A 19530-nucleotide genomic window follows, 5' to 3' on the forward strand; every position below is an offset into this window, starting at 1 on the left:
TGCAGTCATTTTGGAGCCCAAAAAAATAAAGTCAGCCACTGTTTCCACTGTTTCCCCATCTATTTGCCATGAGGTGATGGGACCAGATGCCATGATCTTAGTTTTCTGAATGTTGAGCTTTAAGTCAGCGTTTTCACTCTCCTCTTTCACTTTCATCAAGAGGCTCTTTAGTTCTTCTTCACTTTCTGCCATAAGGATGGTTTCATCTGCATATGTGAGGTTATTGATATTTCTCCCGGCAATCTTGATTCCACCTTGTGCTTCATCCAGCTCAGCATTTCTCATGATGTATTCTGCATATAGGTTAAATAAGCAGGGTGACAATATACAGCCTTGACGTACTCCTTTTCCTATTTGGAGCCAGTCTGAATGCACTTGAATAATCCCCAAACCACTCCCCACCCCCCCATCCCCCTGGCCCGTGGAAAAATTGCCTTCGATGAAACCAGTCCCTGATGCCAAAAAGGATGGGACTGTTGCTATAGATTCTTAAGATAAGAATGGTAAAGGGGAATTAGTTAACGCCTTTTGTTTTATTCACTAAGGGCCAGTCTCAGTTTCCAAGAAAAGTGTGTCCCACGTGTTAAGCAAAGAGGGAGGTGGAAACATCTCAGTCATTGTGCTCGGGGGCGCAGAGGAATCACTGGATGCCCATCCTGGAAAGTTCACTCTGTTCATCCGCCAGCGGAAGGGATTTGTGAAAATTGCTTTGACCCATGGGTAAGTGGCTTTTCATTTCAGGCACCTGGGTCAGGGAAGCTAACCCATTATTAAGTGAATTCAAACAAGTAATTTTTCTGGCCCTTAAAGACAGACCTCATCACTGACCTTCCAATGAATCCAGATGTGAATGTTTATGGAAAATAAAAGACAGCCTTCCCGCTAAGATAACTCAGTGTCATGGCATCCAGCCATTCAACTTGTCTATAAGAGCAAAGCAAGCAAAATACAAAATTTCATAGGCATAGTATAGATTTCCAACCAAGTGAACAAATGAGCCATGGCCAAAACCATAAATGAAAAAGAAACTTCTGGAACCTTGATTTTCTATAGAATAAAATTCCACAGATCACTAAGACTGCTGAGGTACCTCCACAAAGGACTTCAGGAATTCAGTTTCAATACGTGGAACATAAACTTAGCACTCCAAGGAGGCTTGGGGACATTAAACAATTGTGAGGAATCTGTTGCAGGTCAGCTGGGCTAAATGAAATATTTAAATCCTTTTCATTGAAAATGCTTATTCTTCCTCCTTGTTATTTCCAGTGCTTATTTGGTGCCAGTGTTTTCTTTTGGTGAAAATGAACTATTTAAACAAGTTAGCAACCCCGAAGGATCATGGCTTCGAAATGTGCAGGAGAAACTACAGAAGATCATGGGATTTGCTTTGCCACTGTTCCACGCCAGGGGAATTTTTCAATACAATTTTGGCCTAATCCCCTATAGGAAGCCCATTCACACTGTTGGTATGTACATCAAATACTGGAGGCTTGTTAAACTGAGCAAAAGGATTATCTTACTTTGAGCAATGTTTATTGTTACTGAAGTAGCTTTGAGTAAGCCCTTCCTAAAATAATAGTCCTATAGATGTTATTTGACCTTCCTTTACAGTATGCCTTTTATTTATGAAATGATTATATTTTCCATTTGAATGGGAACCCACTACTTTCAAAAATATTGTTATTGCACTCCAAATACAATCCAATTTTAGAAGTGGCGTTCCTAATACTCTGTGATGAATCTATTTCTCTGTACTAGAAGATGATAACATAGCAAGTCTTTGAATACATTACATCAGAACCCCTTGAGAAAATTTGTGTATAATAGATGTCTTCATCAGGTTTAGTTCATAGGCATCAGTTTCTACCACAAAGCATTTTTTTCCCAACTAGGTATATTTATATGTATTCTAATATAGGGCTTCCCAGGTGGCTGAGTGGGTGAAGAATCTGCCTGCAACGTAGGAGATGTGAGTTCAATCCCTCAGTTGGGAAGATCTCCTGGAGGAATGCATGGCAACCCATTCCAGTATTTTTGCCTGGAAAATCTCAGAGGAGCCTGGCAGGCTACAGTCTAGAGAGACGCAAAGGGTCAGTTCAGTTCAGTTGCTCAGTCGAGTCCGAGTCTTTGCGACCCCATGAACTGCAGCATGCCAGGCCTCCCTGTCCATCACCAACTCAGACATGACTAAATCAACTGAGCACTCACTCGCAGACTGATTTTCTTTTTAAAAATGGCATGTTTGGGTTTGGGGGGCATTGAGATGGGGGAGGAGGGTAACAACCATGTTAATAGAAGAACAGAGGAAGAAAAATAATGGCTCCTGAGGTTGAAAAGGGGTTTGGAGGGTGGAAAAGGAGACAGTGCTGAGTCGATTGCTAATAGCAAGATTAGCCAGACTATATACACATATGAAATGGAAGTAATAATTTCACCATGAATGGCCCATTAAATGAAATTGAAACATTTCTTTAGATCTGTTCCCTTGGAATGGGAGTTCACTGCTCTCAGTTTGTAACAGCTTTGCATTTCTCTTGCAGTCACATGACATTTTTAAAAATGCTGTTTTTAACTCAAATGGAATATTCAGTTCAGTTCAGTTGATTAATCAGTGTAATAGGAAGACTGAGATAAGCTTGCAGTTATATTTTTCAAGATAAGTGGTTCCATTTTTTTGTCATAATATTAGTTTTGATCCCTTACGTGCAAAGTATGGTCATTGGTATTTTGGGGGCATATGAGGGAAATTATATGATATGATTTTTCAGGGTCATTCTCATTGGACATAATTTATAAAGAAACTACCATGTATTTTCTCTACATGTGTCAGAAGTAGTATGTCATTTACATATTTTATCTGAGTTATTATCGGTTTATCAAAGTAGAATAAACTGTTCACATATGTTGTATTTTATTACACAGTAGTAGAGAGAAGCTGATTTCAATGTCCTATCTATCATGACAACTGGGAGAGAAAAAGGAAGTGAGTTTAGACTTCAAGAACAGCTGTAAAAAGTCCCAGTTCCTTGCAAGAATGTTGCTTTTTCTTTGTTTCTGCCTCACAGAGCTCCAGGTGACAGAGATTTTACTCTTTGTTCTCTGCTGTGTCCCCAGTGCTCTCAGGGTAGGAGCTCAAGACACATTTGTGAATCAACAAATTAGTCTTTAGTTAGGCCTGTCTGGTTGTAATTCTCAAGTTTTCAAAAATCGAACAAGTATGTAGTAACAAAAATTTTAAATAAATTTCCCAGGTGGCTTGCTGGTAAAGAACCAGCCAGCTAATACAGGAGATGTGAGGTCGATTTCTGGGTCAGGAAGATCCCCTGGAGAAGGAAACGGCAACCCACTCCAGTATTCTTGCTTGGGAAATCCCATGAAGAGAGGAGCCTGGTGGGCTACAGTCCACAAAGAGTCGGACATGACTGAGCAAACACACACGCATGATATTTTTTTAAGATTTTTTTGATGTGCATCATTTTGAAAGTCTTTATTGACTTTGTTAAAATATTGCTTCTGTTTTTATGTTTTTGATTTTTGGTCATGAGGCTTGTGGGATCTTAGCTTCCTGCTGCTGCTACTGCTAAGTCGCGTCAGTCGTGTCCTACTCTGTGCAACCCCATAGACGGCAGCCCACCAGGCTGTCCCTTCCCTGGGATTCCCCAGGCAAGAATACTGGAGTGGGTTGCCATTTCCTTCTCCAATGCATGAAAGTGAAAAGTGAAAGTGAACTCACTCAGTCGTGTCCGACTTTTAGCGACCCCATGGACTGCAGCCCACCAGGCTCCTCCATCCATGGGATTGTCCAGGCAAGAGTACTGGAGTGGGGTGCCATTGCCTTCTCCGACCGGAGATCAAATTCTCACCCCCTGCGCTGGAAGGCGAAGTCTTAACCACTGGACCACCAGGAAAGTCCCTCAATTTACTAATAAGTTCAAGTTGTAGAACCAGTACCAGTAATGTGATGGAAAGTTGTTTGGGCAAGAAAGTAAAATACAAGAGAAACTTGATATTTAAAAGAGGAAATTTCATGTGTTGTAGTAGGTATTGGTTTTAAGTTTTAAAATTTCATGTTGAAAAATTTCAAATGCTCAGAAAAGTCTCATGAGTAGTAAAATGAACTCTTATGTTCCTTTCTCCTAGACTCACGGCGTGTTAACATTTTTGCTACAGATTTTTTTCTCTCTCTAATAATATCACAAATACACTTTATACTATTGTTATCACTGAACTATTTAAGTAAATGCAGACAACAGGAGAAGGCAATGGCACCCCACCCCAGTACTCCTGCCTGGAAAATCCCATGGATGCAGGAGCCTGGTAGGCTGCAGTCCATGGGGTCGCTAAGAATCGGACACGACTGAGCGACTTCACTTTCACTTATCACTTTCATGCATTGGAGAAGGAAATGGCAACCCACTCCAGTGTTCTTGCCTGGAGAATCCCAGGGATGGGGGAGCCTGATGGGCTGCTGTCTATGGGGTTGCACAGAGTCAGACACGACTGAAGTGACTTGGCAGCAGCAGCAACAGCAGACAACATGACCATTTGTTCCTCATTACTTTTTTTTTTTAATTTTATTTTATTTTTAAACTTTACAAAATTATATTAGTTTCGCCAAATATAAAAATGAATCCGCCACAGGTATACATGTGTTCCCCATCCTCATTACTTTTATGTATCTCTCTTAAGAACAAGATTATTCTCTTTCATAGTATCAGTAGGCTATAGGAATTTAACATCAATTAAATGCTATTAACTATGTACACTCCATATTCAAATTTCATCAGTTGCACAGTCACTTTCTTTTTAGTTGTGGGTTTTGGTGAAGGGCAATATTTTTTCCCAAAGCAGGATTTAATTTTCACGTTTCATTAGTCTACTTTAAACTGGATTCATTTTTAAAATTTTCTTTGTCTTTATGGCATGAGTAGTTTTTCTTTGTCTTTATGGCATGAGCATGATCAAATCAATGATGTCTATGACTTATTCTCATATGGTTCTACAAAAACAAAAATACTAAAACATGTGTATATCTATATACATACTGTGTATGTGTGTGTGTGCAAAATGTTTGAAATTGGTGAGTCTAGAGGAAGGGCATGCAAGTGCTTATTGTATTATTTTTTCTATAGGTTTGAATTTTTTTTATAAAAAAAAGTTAGGGAAGGGAATGTACCTTATTTGAATAAAACTGGTTTGGATCCCACTTGAGGACAAAAGTAGTCCATTTTGTTTCAATTAGTTATTCTACCCTGAGGGATAAAACAGCTAAGGGATTTTTCTGAAATATTGGGTTGGCCAAAAAGTTCTTTAAGGTTTTCCATAACATCGTACTGAAAAATCTGAACAAACTTTTTGGCCAACCCAATAGAAAGAAAGAAAGAGGAACCTAAATTAAATTTTAATTATAAAGTGGGGATTGTTGTTGTTGTGCTCAATTATTCAGTCATGTCTGACTCTTTGCAACCCCATGGATTGTAGCCCACCAGGCTCCTCTGTCCATGAAATTTTCCAGCAAGAATACTAGAGTGAGTTGCCATTTCCTCCTCCAGGGAATCTTTCTGACCCAGAAATCAAACCTGCATCTCTATAAATAAACTGATGCAATAGGTTTTTCCTTTGTGTTATAAAGAGGGAGTCATGCAGCAGTCTGCAACTAACCCAGTCTCATGTTGAAACAGCTTTCTTCTCCTTAGTACTAAAAATCTCCTTTTTCTGGAAAGTGGGAATTGTGATCTTCTAGGGCTCCGAAGGTGCTTCTCAGATTTGCAAGTTTTTCTTTTGTTACCTCTGTTTTTATCCCTAAAAAGTAATTAGAAAGGTTTTTTCCTCTCCAATCCAATTTTGGGTTTAGTTTAGTAATGAGGGGCAAAAGTGTTGGGTTTAAATCTTAATTCCCTTTGGTTTCTGTGTATGTCTCTTTCTGTTTGTTTTTTGTGTATGTGTTCTGAAAGAGATGGGAATACCAGACCACCTGATCTGCCTCTTGAGAAATTTGTATGCAGGTCAGGAAGCAACAGTTAGAACTGGACATGGAACAACAGACTGGTTCCAAATAGGAAAAGGAGTACGTCAAGGCTGTATATTGTCACCCTGCTTACTTAACTTATATGCAGAGTACATCATGAGAAACGCTGGACTGGAAGAAACACAAGCTGGAATCAAGATTGCCAGGAGAAATATCAGTAACCTCAGATATGCAGATGACACCACCCTTATGGCAGAAAGTGAAGAGGAACTAAAAAGCCTCTTGATGAAAGTGAAAGTGGAGAGTGAAACAGTTGGCTTAAAGCTCAACATTCAGAAAACAAAGATCATGGCATCTGGTCCCATCACTTCATGGGAAATAGATGGGGAAACAGTGGAAACAGTGTCAGACTTTATTTTTCTGGGCTCCAAAATGACTGCAGATGGTGACTGCAGCCATTAAATTAAAAGATGCTTACTCCTTGGAAGGAAAGTTATGACCAACCTAGATAGCATATTGAAAAGCAGAGACATTACTTTGCCAACAAAGGTCCGTTTAGTCAAGGCTATGGTTTTTCCTGTGGTCATGTATGGATGTGAGAGTTGGACTGTGAAGAAGGCTGAGCACCGAAGAATTGATGCTTTTGAACTGTGGTATTGAAGAAGACTCTTGAGAGTCCCTTGGACTGCAAGGAGATCCAACCAGTCCGTTCTAAAGGAGATCAGCCCTGGGATTTGTTTGGAAGGAATGATGCTAAAGCTGAAACTCCAGTACTTTGGCCACCTCCTGGGAAGTGTTGACTCATTGGAAAAGACTTTGATGCTGGGAGGGATTGGGAGCAAGAGGAGAAGGGGATGACAGAGGATGAAGTGGCTGGATGGCATCACTGACTCGATGGGCGTGAGTCTCAGTGAACTCGGGGAGTTGGTGATGGACAGGGAGTCCTGGTGTGCTGCGATTCATGGGGTCGCAAAGAGTCAGACACGACTGAGCGACTGATCGGATCTGATCTGATATGAAGTTTGGAAATGTTCACCATCTCATTTTCTCTATAGGTTAAATAAGAAGAAGACAATCACAGTTTAAAGGGAAAAATCTTATGATAAATTCAATGTATGTGGGCATACATTGTACAAGTACTGGAGTTTGAGCTCTTTGAAATATAATAAAACTATTAGTAGGAAAAGAACAGGATTGAAATGAACTATAGGCTAGCTTTTAGGAAATAGGACTCAGTAATTCAGAATTCACAAGTCCTAATTGAAGTAAGTGCTTCCAAGGTGGCTCAGTGGTAAAGAATCTGTCTGCCAATGCAAGAAACATGGGTTCGATCCCTGGGTTAGGAAGATCGCCTGGAGAAGGAAGTGGCAACCCACTCCAGTGTTTTTGCCTGGGAAATCCCATAGACAGAGGAGCCTGGTAGGCTACAGCCCATGGAATCACAAAAAGGGTCTGACACAACAACAATCTGAGTAATCTAGGAGCGAAATAAAAGACTTCATCTTCTTGGACCACGTAGACCCTCTATCACTATAAATCCCCCCTCCCACCCAGAACAGTTGCATTTAATCTCTCTCCATGATAATTTCACAATAAAACAAACCATTTCTATGAAACCAGAAATTTGCTAGTAGATTTACAGGTAGATTTCTCACTATGCCTGTAAATTTCTCATTTTGGGGGGTGGGGGGTGGGGATCAAAGAACAACAAAGATTAGAGCTAGAAATGTGTGTGTTCTTAGTTGTCCAATCATGTCCGACTCTTTGCCTTCTTATGGACTGTAACCTGCCAGGCTCCTCTGTCCATGGGATTCTCCAGGCAAGAATACTGGAGTGGGTAGCCATTCCTTTCTCCAGGCAGTCTTCCTGACCCAGGGATTGAACCTTGACCTCCTGCAGATTCTTTACTGTCTGAGCCATGAAGGAAGCCTTAGAGCGAGAAGGAAGCCTCAAGATCACCTATTCTTTTATCCTTTGTTGTTCAGTCACCAAGTCATGTCTGACTCTTTGCAACTCCATGGACTGCATCATGCCAGTTTTCCCTGTCCTTCACTATCTCCTGGAGCTTGCTCAAACTCATGTCCACTGAGTCAGTGATGCCATACAACCATCTCATCCTCTGTCCCTCAATCTTTCCCAGCATCAGGGTCTTTTCCAATGAGTCGGTTCTTCACATCAAGTGGCCAAAGTATTGGAGCTTCAGCTCCAGCATCAGTCCTTCCAATGAATATTCAGGGTTGATTTCCTTTAGGATTGACTGATTTGATCTCTTTGCTATCCAAGGGACTCTCAAGAGTCTTCCAGCACCACAATTTGAAACCATCAATTCTTTGGCACTCAGGCTTTATGGTTCAACTCTCACATCCATACATGACTGCTGGAAAAACCATAGCTTTGACTATATGACTTTTATCCTATACATGTGAAAATTAAGGTCAGAGAGGAAGTTACTTGCTAGCTGGGTGTACCTGCTGGGGAGTTAGCCCTGGATGTGGTCTAGCCTGGTGCCTCTTGTGCAACACCAGCTCCTGTTTCCATCAATTTTCAGCCTCTCCTAGTCTGTATTTCATGGAGAAGGCAATGGCACCCCACTCCAGTACTCTTGCCTGGAAAATCCCATGGATGGAGGAGCCTGGTGGGCTGCAGTCCATGGGGTTGCTTAGAGTCGGACACTACTAAGCGACTTCACTTTCACTTTTCACTTTCACGCATTGGAGAAGGAAATGGCAACCCACTCCAGTGTTCCTGCCTGGAGAATCCCAGGGATGGTGGAGCCTGGTGGGTTGCCGTCTCTGGGGTCACACAGAGTCGGACACGGCTGAAGCAACTTAGCAGCAGCAGCAGCAGTCTGTATTTCAACCACAGCTGACATGGGAGTTCCCTGGTGGCCCACTGGTTAGGACTTGGTGCTTTCACTGCCCTGGACCTGGGTTCAATTCCTGGTTGGGGAGCTAAGATCTCACAAACCATGTAGGGGGGTGAAAAAGGCAACCACAACTGACAGTGATACTGTTACGTTGAATCACAAAGGACTGCTGCCTACTATATATGTTTGACATCCAAGCTTTCGAGGAAAACTCTATATGAGCTTCTTGAGGCTATATCTAGCTAAAAATATAGGAATTTGAGAATACTAATGTTTCTGTGAGGATATATATACACATACACACATAGGATGGATAGATTATATATAACCTTGTATATAAATATAGATCTTAATTTATGATGCATTATGATACCTATGTGTGTGTTTGTGTCTGTATCATTCCCTTCCTTGTACTCCCTAACCTCCCATACTATTATCACACTTCTTTCTGCTGTTATTTATCACTTCCTCTTTCTCTGGTTTCTTTTTAACTAATCATGTTTTGTTACTGACATGGATTGAGCCTTGGAGGTAGCATGAGGAGACTCCACGTAGGCAAAGGAAGCCCTGCGAGTGCCATTCTGTTACTACAGCCCCACTTGACCTCATGCCGAAGCTGACCAAAAGTAATAAGCAGCTTGCTGCTCAGCCTTTGACGTTGACCATCCTGTACATTGGAGAAAGCAATGGCACCCGACTCCAGTACTCTTGCCTGGAAAATCCCACGGACGGAGGAGCCTGGTGGGAGGCAGTCCATGGAGTCGCTGAGGGTCGGACACGACTGAGTGACTTCACTTTCACTTTCACGCATTCGAGAAGGAAATGGCAACCCACTCCAGTGTTCTTGCCTGGAGAATCCCAGGGACGGGGGAGCCTGGTGGGCTGCCATCTATGGGGTCGCACAGAATCGGACATGACTGAAGCGACTTAGCAGCAGCAGCAGCAGCAGCATCCTGTACATTTGAAGCTCTTGGCATTAGTAGCAGCATCAGGCCAGCAGAGGGCGCAATGCACAGCAGAGAGGACTGAAGAGCAGGTGGCAGAGCCACGTGTATCTAGTCTTTAATCTGAGACAAGTGAGGTAAAAGTTATTTATTATATAAATGCTAGGTTTAAAAAAATTAGTCGGTTTTTTAATTATACAGGTAATACTAGTACCTTCTCATTGTAGAAAATTGACAAAATACAGATAAAATATAAGTCCCCCAGCTCTCCCTTCTTCCCTCCATGTAAGGGCTAGCAGTGTCTCTTGGCTGACTTTCGTAGTAGACTAAATGCTTATAATGCACCTAGATATAGAACATTTTCAATAAATAGGATGATGCTGTATTATTTTGCAACTTTCCCCTTCCTACTGCATTTTAGACTTTTGCATATGTGTGTGAACACACATATATATTTCATTTTTTTACATTGAGATATATAATTACATATAACAGATTAGTTTCAAGTGTTAGTTTGATATTTGTGTATATTGTAAAAGGATCACCACAGTAAGTCTATTTAATATCTGTCACCATACATAGTTTCAAAAATATTATTTCAGCTTTCAAAAAAAATTGCTGCCTAGAATTCCATTGAATGAATGGTCTGTGATTTATTTAATAATTTTCTCTATGAAATTTTTTGGTTGGTTTTTTTTTCTGCTGTTACACACAGTGGAACCCTTGTGATTAGGTGTGTTTTCTAGTCCAGATTCTCGGCAGTGAAGATGCATATTCATTTTTTAGGATGACAAAGAGCCAGATTAGAGGGTTGATGGCTCATGAGTCAAGACTTCCCCGGGCAGTGATAATAGAGCACTGTGGCCTGGCTGTCAGCTGTACGGGAGGGAGCGAGCTGGTGACGTGCACACACAGCCGTGTGCTTGTACCCCACAGCAGCAGCACAGTAGTTCACTTGACTCCAAGTCAAAACCACCAGTGCCCTGACAATCCAGCATGTGCGGAGAAGGAAGGCTCTTTATTTGTCACCAGAAGAGACGGTGTGACCACCGCAGGCAGCCAGTGAAATGAAGAAGGGATGGGAGCTGGCAGGCCTGACAGCTTCTGATTGGAAGATCTTTCTAGAGCTGTCCATTAAAGGTGGTAGTCCGTGGTGGAGTGGTTTTGGTTTCTTACTTAACGATGCATTCTTTGTTTTTGCAGTTGGCCGCCCAATCCCTGTTCGTCAGACCCTGAACCCAACCTCAGAGCAGATTGAGGAGTTGCATCAGACCTACATGGAGGAGCTGAGAAAATTATTTGAAGAACACAAAGGGAAGTATGGTATTCCAGAAAATGAAACTCTCATTTTTAGATAACTGTCGTCTTAGAAGACATGCAAGAGAGCGAGAGGACATCCCACTGAAAGAAAGATATTCTAAATAAATTTTTTTCTTTGACAATGGAATCAAATTTGCAACTGTAAAATATTATGTATGGTGACAGGTGTTGATATTTATCTGTGGTAACTAAAACTCCAGTGGGTGACTATAGGGTAAGGTTGGAGGTGATGATAAGCCTTTTAAGTGTCTTTAAGTAGGAAGGTAAAAATTGTTTTACAAGTTAAGAAAATGTTTAGAATTATTCATGTGCTTAAAAACAATGACAGCTTTAAAAGATAATTAGACCCTTTTACTGAATATCACAATAATTTAATGTGGTGTTTTCACTGAGTGTGACAGTTGTTCAGCACAGCTGGGACATTTATGAGACAAGTGTGTGAAATAATTTCCCGTATAGAGCTGGAGGAGATCATTTTATTTTTTCCTGCTTGAACAGACCATTTGTTAGTGAATAATGTTACTTTTAAGACTTAGATCATTTGATCCTTTAGGTCATATCAACCAACGCATTTTTATATAACTGCAGAATTCTTATGCCGTTTTAGAAATAAGATGAATCACCATATGGAAACCCATGTGGATGAGAGCATTTCTTCTCTTTTCTCATCATGCTCAGAAATATTCATCATTGTCATTTGCTTAGAAATATGTTCATTTGCTACAGATAAGAAGGTCTTTTGGAAAACATACTTTTGATGGGTTTTAAGACTTTGAAGGGCTTCCCTAATGTCTCAGATGGTAAAGAATCTGCCTGCAATGCTGGAAACCTAGGTTTGATCCCTGGGTCAGGCAGATCCCCTGGAAAAGGGAATGGCAACCCACTCCAGTATTCTTGCCTGGAGAATCCCATCAACAGAGGAGCCTTGTGGGCTACACTCCATGGGGTGGCAAAGAGTCAGATACAGATGAATGACTAACACACGCACATACAAGATATTGAAATTCCAAGAGGTTTTCATGGTAATACAGGGGTTTTAATTTTCTCCGCTAATGGCCTCTTCAAGTAAGACAAGCTCTGAAAGAAAGTGTCTTTTCTGGTGAGATGTGACCAGTTCACAGTTGGCTCGGGTTGGGTAATTCTCCCTAAACCAAAATATCAGGTCCAAGAGTGGGAACCTTGTCCTTTTTGTTCACAGATGTCTCCTGTGGGCCTGAGTCAACTTATGACACTTAGTACATATGAAATAAATGCTTGTTTAATGGATGTATTTCTAGGTGAACACACAAACTTTGCCATAATGTGAAGAATTGTTAAAGTTATACCAGAAGATGAAACCTATTCTAAGAAAAGACCCACTTTCAGAAGGAGATAATTTATGTCTGATTGTCCTATGCCGGTAATTGACAATACTGTGGGCTGGTTTGTAAGAAGCAAATCAGAAGGCAGATTCTGAGAATTAGTCGAAAAGTATTAAATAATTACTTATTAAGTAAGAAGACTATCTAGTTTTCAAATGATCTCTGCTGCTACATGTCTTTCTATACCTCCTTCTCTCTCAGTATTTAGGGGCAACTTTATTGAGTTGTTCTAACTTATTGTTAATATGTGTTAAAACCCATAATTTTTAAAACAGCAGGTCCTGGGCAAGAGCCTAGATTGGGTTTAGCAACAGCAAAACACAATCATTCTGGGTAATGGCCTGAGTAGAAGACCATTTCATACAGGGAAAAGGGAACCTTCTCAATTGTTCTATAGAAGACTTTTAGGCCGGCATCCCTTTGGCTTCATATGGTTGGGCTGTCCAGGAGTCCACTGACCCATGGTCTTAAAATTAGATTGGTTTCTTTGTCAAAGCCGGGAATAGGACACTATTTATCCTCTCTTTTTCTTTGGCTTGCACTTCGTGGTTTGTGGAATCTTAGTCCCCTGACCAGGGATCAAACCCAGGCCTCAGCAGTGGAAGAAGCATAGAGTCTCAACCACTGGACTGCCAGGGAATTCCCCGGACTCATCCTGTTTTAATAGATGCAGATAATTTGACTATAAATTCTTTTTTGTATTACTCAATACCAAACAAATGTAAAAGGAGAACCATTTACATGAAACCACACAACTACCCTCTAGCTACCTCCCAGGTGGCTCAGCGGTGAAGAATCTGCCTGCCAAGCGGGAGACACAGGTTCGATCCCTGGGTTGGGAAGATCCCCTGGAGAAGGAAATGGCAACCCTTTCCAATATTCTTGCCTGGAAAATCTCATGGACAGAAGACCTGGCAGGCTACAGTCTATGGGGTTGCAAAGAGCTGGATACGACTTATCGACTAAACAACAATGCTTTAGCTGGTCAGGGGTGAGTTTTTGTGAGCAAAGTTGTGAGCCCAAATAACCATAATAACCAAAGGCTTTTAAGTATAAAACCCATGAACTTCATTCTTTTGGAAAAGTTTATGAAAATCTCATGACACAGGCTTTTGCAATTTCACCATGTTATGAATTTTAATCTCACAGTAATGAGGGACCAGGCTGACCACCAGCCTCCACTGGATTGTCTAGTGAGCAGTTAAAGCCCATCTGTAGTAAACAGAAGCCCTGAAAAATGGGAAGAGTTCTGCTCTGATTAATTTATCTAGAATTTTGCTATTTAAAAAATCTAGACATCGGTCTCTTTAATTTTGGCACACATAAAATCTTATTTTTAGGTGTGTATTAGGGAGTTTATTTCTTCCTTTCTTAGGGTCTCCGAGGTCTTAATTCAGCCAGGCCAGAAGTCCTTTCTTAAACTCAAAGCATAGTTTTAAGTCCCATATAGTCCTGCAGATGGGAAGGGAATATTTTGATAGGAATTTTTGCTACAACACAATGTGAGCAATATTTTGTATTCATTAGTATGACTTGATGGAGATCTCTTCAGTTTTAGAGGTGCTGATCTAATGTGTAATTGCCCATAAAATTTACATAGCAAAACAACAACAAAAAATAACCCCAGGACACCGGAAGGGCCTGTTACCTTAAGAAAATGTGCATTTATGCTGTTTGATCTGGACATTTCTTTCTCCCATTTCCTTTGCACACCCCGTACAGGCTGAGTCATTTCCTTTGTCCTGCAGCTAGAAGTATTGAAATTGTCTATAATTTCAGACCTGTAACCAGCCAGGTCTGTTACACTCATTGAAGGCTGCAGCTTTGGTGCTTATGAAAGCCAGCCTGTTTTGCTCTGTCTCAAGGGGAACCAGGGCGAGGGATGCTCCATGATTTACACAAACCCTTCACCATGACTGTGAAAACAAAGTCTCTATAAATCACTGATGACAAGTGACCCTTTACTGTGTGTGTAGGGTTAAGAGTAAAAGCCCTACTTCCAGTAGAAGTTCCATTTCTGTCATGGGACACGCAGGAGGTGGAGTCTAGATTCAGTGTCCTTACTTCTGTACTTTGCATCTCTCCTGAACTACCTCACTGGTGCAGATTGCCAAACTTGTGATAAATCAGAAAACATGTGTGGGGCAGATTATCTGTCTTCCTTTCCTCTGAAACAAGAGACAGTGTTCATGGGATCTGTCAGTTTTTTCCCCAATAGCCCAAGGTTTCTAGTTCTCATGTTTATTTGTTTTTTTAATTAAATGATAAAATGTCTATTTGTGCGGCTAAGGAGAGTTCCTTCTAGTAGGCTTTGTATATCTTTTTAAAGGAGGAAAACAAGGCAAATGTCAATATAACCAAGTAGTTGCTCCTGTTTCTCTGGGATGGCAAACGCAGAAGCAATTCTTTATATTTAAAACAAAGGGATTTCTCTCATGACTTGTATTTTTGTTATTTTAATTAATCTTTCCCAAATGTCTTCAGCTGAGTGCCTTAATGTATTATATGAGAAAAAGAAGGTTATCTCAATCCACAGATAGGTTTTCTTGGGTGAGGATTTCCTAGGTGGTGGAATCTCTGTGTTGTGTATGTTTTGATCCTGGCCCCAAGAGAGCAGACTACTGCTGTTTCTGCATGAATGATTGAGGCGCTGACCTGGAAGTCTGATGGATGGTGCCATGGGAGCCAAGTATTAGAGCCAGAAGGGACTGCAGAGTCTGTCAGTTTCTTCTGCTGCAGATGGAGCAGTTGAACCCCAGTGAGGCTGAGTACAGACTGGAACTGACTCCATGTTCTAGGTTGAATAGGAGGTACCACCATCCCGTGGCTGTTGATTGGTAAACCCAAGAATCCTCCTATAAAGCAAAAGTGTCCAAAAAAGTAGAGTAGGATTAAAAATACACTTAAGGCAAGGGATTAACAACTCGGCAGCAAGCTCAGTCTTATTGGGATGGAGAACATTTTTCTTTCTTGAGGCCGGTACACCGCATTGTTGATTTTTCCCTTTTGCAAGAGCTATTTTGGTGATGCGTCTGGGCAAAGTCCAAGTTTCCAACAGTGAGCTTGGGCCCTGGAGCCTCCTGTATCAGAGCTGCAGGATGGGGCAAGGTGTCTTGGGCCCAGGGTGAGTGACAGACCCTGCAAAGATCTTCCCTCTCAGCCGCGTTGTGATTATTAATGCGGCCAAAGCAAGCTCATTACTCAGAGGTGCAAACAGGGCTTCTGTCCCCCCTGGTCAGCTCCAAGCCCTGTGTCCATTCTGGCTCTGGCCTCATCCAGCTGCTTTTTTGTTGTTTTTTGATAGCTCTTAAATTCTGGTTAAGAATTATCTTAGGCTCTATTGAGAATAAAGATAAATCTGACTTTCCTTGTATTCCCAAGGGTTTGCATGATTCTCCCTTGCTCCATTTGCAGACCAATTTGGAGCTTCAGGTCTTTCTGGCTGGATTTCAAGCCCTCATTTACTGAGCTGCAGTCATATGGATACAACCAGAGAAAATAACTATCCTACTCTTTTCTACTCTCCAGGCTTCCATGTTCAAATCCCCCTTTAGTCTCTGGCCTTCCACTAATGGACTAAGTGACTTGCGATCATTGAGTTCCTATGTAAATAGAGTTAGGAGTGAATGGTCTCCAAGGTTTCTTCTGGCTCTATCTCTGTGGTCCCTCGCTGGCCATTTTTCTGTCTTCATGATGACATTTAGTGGGAGATTCAGATTTACCTACTGACTTTTCCTGTACTTTCCTCATTTGCCTATGTTCCCCCAAGACATGTGGTGAGTTCAAACAATTGTCTCACTTTCCTGGTATTTACAAAACACAGAGTGCTACCAAAATTTCTCCAGCATTGCAGTGACTTTTACTCATGGTGTTTCTTAAGAAATAATTTAAGTCTGTAAGTAAAAACCAGAGAAATGTCTCTGAGACTGCCTCCTCTCTATCATTCAATACTAGGGAGTAACAATTTATTACATGTTAAATCCTATAGGAGATGATAAATTTTTATATTTTCTATGTTGGACGTGTGGCTGTATGCTTTTTAAAAAGTTGTTTGTAAAGTTTTGACCAATAAATGTGTTTCATGCCCAAGTTGTAGTTGTGCGAGTGTGATGTTTTACCTGGATGGAGTGGTTTTCCTTTGTTCACACCTTGACAAGGCTAAATTAACTTGAACTTGAGATTGAATATAAGCAGGGTAATTGTGACACAACAGTGAGCATTGCAAATTTTCCTACTGAAGAGTCAGTCCTTCAAATTCACTTGGGATAAAAAACAAAACAGGAACTTCCCTGGTGGTCCAGTGGTTAAGACTCTGCACTTCTACTGCAGGGGCCATGGATTTGATCTCTGGAGGGCTTCCCTGGTGGCTCAGATGGTAAAGAATCTGCCTGCAATGCCGGAGCCTGGGTTCAATCCCTGGGTGGGGAAGATCCCCTGAAGAAGGGCATGGCAACCCACTCTAGTATTCTTGCCTAGAGAATTCCATGGACAGAGGAGCCTGGTGGGCTACAGTCCAGGAGGTGGCAAAGAATTGGACACAACTGAGTGACTAACACTTTCTTGGGGAACTAAGATGCCCGTGCAGCTCATGGGAGCCAAAGAAAAAGCAAAAAGACAAAAGACAAACAGAAAGCCGGGGCAGGGCTAACCGAAAAGCACAGGTGTGCAGGATGCGGCAAGAGCAGAGGACAGTGAGCGAGGAGGAAGCAAGTCAGGAAATGGCTGTGGTCTCGCTTGCGTGGTAGGAATAAGTGTGAAATTTCTCAGATCCAGCAGTATTCAAAAACTAGTCAAGCAGTTGATAGATTCCCAGTCAAGTGAATCACGGCTAGTGGGTGCTGGGTTTCTTCTTTGGGTGATGAAAATGTTCTAAAATTGGATAGTACTGATGGTTGCACAACTCTGAATATTCCGAAAACCCCTAAACTCTACACATCAAATAGGTGGACTCCATGGTGTGTGAATTATGTCTCAATAAAGACGTTTTGCAAACTCAAGTCATCAGACATTTGCCAAAATAAAGGAAGAAGCTCAAAAAGTCCTTTTACTAATGTGTCAGAAATAAAATGGCCCCCCTTTGATGCCAGCACTTTGGATGACAAAATTGATAAGGCCTGTGATGTTTCTGGTGTTCCCTATCAAAACAGGTGTTTCCAGTACTCGAAGTATTTTATTGGCTAAAGGACATGCTGTTTTATTATAGTGTACAACACTGCTTTGACTTTAATTTTTCCAAATATTTTATTAATACTGTAGCTGAAGACTAATTAATATTATCATATAAAGATAACAATGAATATTTATTGATCACCTCCAATGGACCAGATTCAGAGCTAAGTACTTTATGTGCCTTATGGCATTTAGCTCTTGAAATAGCCGTATGGATTGGTACTATTTTTACCCCATAGGAAACTGGGGCTCAGAGCAGCTAAGGGCTTTGCTCAGGCAACCCTGATGGTGGGTGGTGGAGCTTGGACATGACACCAGGTCCCCTGGCCAGAGCCCATTCTTTGGGTGTAGGGCTCAAGAGCCCTGGGGTGTGTGCTGTCTCTGTCTCTAGCTGACTGTGTGACTCTGTAAGTGACCTTGTGTTCTTTACCTACAAATGAAAAGGTGGGATTTGATGGTGAAGTTTCCTTATTGGTCTGCCTGGCTGTGATTCTATTCTAAAGCCATCTGTATGTCCAAGCCACTCCCCTAACCTAGTGGGCATGGAGCCATTCTCAGCTCTGAGAACAACCCTGAAGACCCATTGTGAGGTGGAAAATGTTGTGTTGACCATCAAAAGGACTAAGAAAGGCTTATCAATGGACTAGTATTTGTTGTCAAAGTTTAAAATGTTATATGAAGAATACTTGTTTAATTAAAAGTCTTGATTTGGGGGCTGGGAAACTACATAGAGCATTAAGCCAGGGAAAGGTCACTTTCTTCAAATTGCATTTTATTTTATTATTTTTTAAATTGAAGTATAGTGGATTTACAGTGTTGTAAACACAACAAAGTGATTCAGTTATATGTGCCACACACACATATATTACATATGTATGAACATATATATATTCTTTTTCAGATTCTTTTTCTTCATACATTATTAAAAAATTTTGAGTATAGTTCCCTGTGCTATGTAGGAGGTTCTTGTTGGTTATCTATTTTACATGTAGTAGTGTATATATGATAATCCCAAACTCCTAGTTTATTTCTTCCCCCTTCCAAACTGTATTTTAAAATTCACTTTATTTATCACATGTGTATATGTGTATCACATGTGTATTTATCACATGTGTATATCTATCATATGTATATGTGTTTTCCTAAGTAACTTTAAAAATTTTGCTGTGTGTTCCAAATTTAAGAAGTGTCTCCTGTTTGACTTCTCCTTCTTTGCCTTTTCCAGCTCACCATCTTTAAAAATTCAAAATGGGAAGGAGACTTGATCTTAAGTTTGACATCGCATTTTACATGTCATGCTGAAATAAAGGAATGATCTGATCTTAGATGGACCAATTCTCTAAGAAAAGGATCACATAATTTGTAATTTCAAATTCACTTAACTTTAAAATAATATTGTATCCATACCTATGGAATGTAAGTCATATTACATTTAGTGAAACTTGCAGAAGGGCTTATATAGATAGATATAGATACAGACATTTATGCATATATGTATATATTTTTTCATTACTCCTGTTGAAATAATACTCAGATAAAGGAAATTTTAAATCACTCGAATAAGAGCAAACGTGATTCATTTGGGAACTATCTATACTATTTAAAATGGAGTTGACTTCAAATAATATACAATTGATGGAACTTAGTGAAGTTATTATTATGCATAAACACAGGAGATATGGCATAGTGACACTCCAATGTTCCTGAAGGAAGCAACACACTCTGTTGTTTCAGGACAAGAGCAGACCTGCAGCTGAATAGCATTGCAGCTCCAGAGGGAGGAGTGACCATCCGGCCAGGGAAAGGCCTTGATCAAACATCCATCCACATGCCTCCCCTTTTCTATCTTCCTCTGTCATTCAGATTTTTTTCAGCTTTATGGCTTATGGCTTCTACTCTGTC

General features: G+C 40.8%; 1 protein-coding gene across 3 annotated transcripts in view; it reads left to right on the forward strand.

Annotated features, from left to right (window-relative positions):
* MOGAT1 (monoacylglycerol O-acyltransferase 1) overlaps positions 1-16548 on the forward strand; it is a 35802-nt gene extending 19254 nt beyond the window's left edge. For 2 of the 3 annotated variants that reach the window (XM_055573594.1, XM_055573595.1), the window contains 3 exons: positions 546-720; positions 1267-1466; positions 5955-6445. In XM_055573594.1, coding sequence (XP_055429569.1) covers positions 546-720; positions 1267-1466; positions 5955-6430 — 851 coding nt within the window. In that variant the 3' untranslated portion in view covers positions 6431-6445. Of the gene's footprint in view, positions 1-545; positions 721-1266; positions 1467-5954; positions 6446-10981 lie in introns of those variants that run through there. The other variant, XM_055573597.1, reaches the window with a different exon arrangement.
* The last annotated feature ends 2982 nt before the right edge of the window (positions 16549-19530 follow it).

The sequence above is a fragment of the Bubalus kerabau genome, chromosome 3 (genome assembly GCF_029407905.1).
Source record: "Bubalus kerabau isolate K-KA32 ecotype Philippines breed swamp buffalo chromosome 3, PCC_UOA_SB_1v2, whole genome shotgun sequence".
Lineage (NCBI taxonomy): Eukaryota > Metazoa > Chordata > Mammalia > Artiodactyla > Bovidae > Bubalus > Bubalus kerabau.